Source organism: Typha latifolia, chromosome 7, assembly GCF_019914945.1.
Source record: "Typha latifolia isolate L0001 chromosome 7, TyphaL0001v2, whole genome shotgun sequence".
Lineage (NCBI taxonomy): Eukaryota > Viridiplantae > Streptophyta > Magnoliopsida > Poales > Typhaceae > Typha > Typha latifolia.
In genome coordinates this window covers 6,289,807-6,292,153 of record NC_133092.1, presented here as the reverse complement: position 1 = coordinate 6,292,153, position 2,347 = coordinate 6,289,807, and the positions used below count along the sequence as shown (strand labels likewise).

Below are 2,347 nucleotides of genomic sequence, written 5' to 3'. Positions count from 1 at the left end.
GAGAAATAAACAAAGACTAGATCGAGCTCGATCGAAATTTCGGCGTTCATAATGAAAATTCCCGCACAGTAGTGTTGTCAGTTGGGAGATTTTTATTCTTCTTTTCTACTAAATCTTTTCCTTCCGCTTGAAACGTAGCCGCAACTTGCAAGTAGACAACCACAACCACAACCACAACCACCTTTGGAATCCAATCGAACCAAATAAATTTAAAAGTAAACTAAGCGCAAAGGGAATAAATCTATATGGTCAATTCCTCGCCAAACATGCCCTTCGACTTTATTAATTTCTAAAAGATGTAAATTGTTCGTTCTCAATGTTTGTCTCTTTTGACACCTACGAAGTTGTCTATATTATCTCGAACAACATCCCCCTTCTTTAGATCTCTACTCACTTCCGATGGCTTCCACCACTCTCTCTCCAACAAGCCAACCTCTCGTTTCGCGTAAACTTCGACGGCACCACCACGGCCGGCGGTTGCGCGTGTTCCAGGCCGCATGCCGCTCGGCGGTGGTAGAGTCGCCGTCGGTGGCATTGGCGCGAGCGAAGCCGGCTAGTGCCGCGGCCTCGCTTGCGAGCATGTGGGAGGAGATCCAAGGCTGCAACGATTGGAACAACCTCGTCGCGCCTCTCAATCCGATCCTCGGCGACGAGATCGTGCGGTACGGGGAGTTCGTCGCCGCGTGCTACAAGGTGTTCGATCTCGACCCGAGGTCGAAGCGCTACTTGAATTGCAAGTACGGGAAGAGTAGCATGCTGAAAGAGGTCGGCATGGAGGCTCGTGGATATGAAGTAACCAAGTATATCTACGCCACCGCCGACATCGACATCCCTACGCAGGCCGGCGCGAGCCGCAGCCGTTGGATAGGGTACGTCGCTGTGTCGAACGACGACAAGGTCAGGAGGCTGGGAAGGAGAGACATATTAGTCTCCTTTCGCGGCACCGTGACGAACACGGAGTGGATCGCCAACCTCATGAGCTCGTTGACGCCGGCGCGGCTCGACCCGCACGAACCCCGGCCGGACGTCAAGGTCGAGTCGGGATTCCTAAGCCTCTACACATCAGACGATAGCACCTGCAAGTTTAGCCAAGGGAGTTGCAGAGAGCAACTGCTCAATGAGGTCTCTCGTCTAGTAAACAAGTACAAGGACGAGGAGATGAGCATTACGTTGGCCGGGCATAGCATGGGGAGCTCCTTAGCTCTTCTCTTCGGCTACGACGCCGCCGAGCTCGGCATTAATAGGATCGGAAGGCAAGGAGAGATACCCATCACACTGTACTCCTTTGGAGGGCCAAGGGTGGGTAACTTAGCGTTCAAGGAGAGGTGTGAGGAGCTAAGAGTTAAAGTGCTAAGAGTGGTTAACGTACATGATCCAATAACTAAGCTTCCTGGGGTTGTATTTAATGAGAGTTTTAGTGTTATAGGAGGAAGGTATGAGATGCCATGGAGTAGCTCGTGTTATGCTCATGTTGGAGTCGAGGTGGCGTTGGATTACTTTGACATGCAAAACCTTGCGTGCGTTCATGATATAGAGACGTATATTGCACTAGTGAAGCGCAACAAAATGGTGCAGGTTCGAAGGGATGGCGAAGGTCTTGTTCCCAAGGCGAAGAAGTGGGTGAGGGAGAGGAAGTTTGATGCATGGGCATGGCATGATGCTGCAAGGCAGGTGGGTTATCTTGTGCAGTCTCTTGGATTTGAGGTATAAAAGCTGCTATTAGTATATAGATTTTCTAGCAATACTTGTGAGTTTTTATTCTGTGGCACGTCCAACTTGTAGATAGAATAATACTCTATTCAATTATTTCATTGTATAATATATTGACACAAAGACTTCAGTAGATCTAGGGGAAGAGGTGCATATATGTTACATTCATTTATGTGCAATTGACTACTTCTTCATGTAATTAATGTTGTATTCCAGCTGGGAAAAGCTAATTGGGAATTATAAATTTATAATATACAAAGTATTTGTCAAATATATGAATCTTGGGTTCAGATTGAAAAGTAAAAGATTTGACCGACCCAAGTAATTAACTACATATATATAACGTCTGACTTTGAATTAATAAGAGCATGATATTGCCATTGACATTTACTGTCATTGTAACCTTTTTATATGTAGTAGTGCTCCTTGATGTGTCCGAGTGATCTTTAGAAGTCTTTGATATATATGTTAGATGTCAATACGATTACTTGGGCGCTTAGCCAAACTTGCAAACCGACGACCGACAACATGGACATGTTGAAACTGGTGGATTATAAATAACTACTAAAATGACTTAATAAGTAGCAATTTGATCGAACTAGAGTAAGAATGCAGATAGAATGACATGCACACTGCT

General features: G+C 45.9%; 1 protein-coding gene across 1 annotated transcript; it reads left to right on the top strand.

The window, feature by feature from the left end:
- Positions 1-399: 399 nt before the first annotated feature.
- LOC140792217 (phospholipase A1-Ialpha2, chloroplastic-like) lies at positions 400-1,710 on the top strand. The gene has a single exon (XM_073143071.1). It carries the CDS (start codon positions 400-402, stop codon positions 1,708-1,710), a length of 1,311 nt encoding a protein of 436 aa, XP_072999172.1.
- The last annotated feature ends 637 nt before the right edge of the window (positions 1,711-2,347 follow it).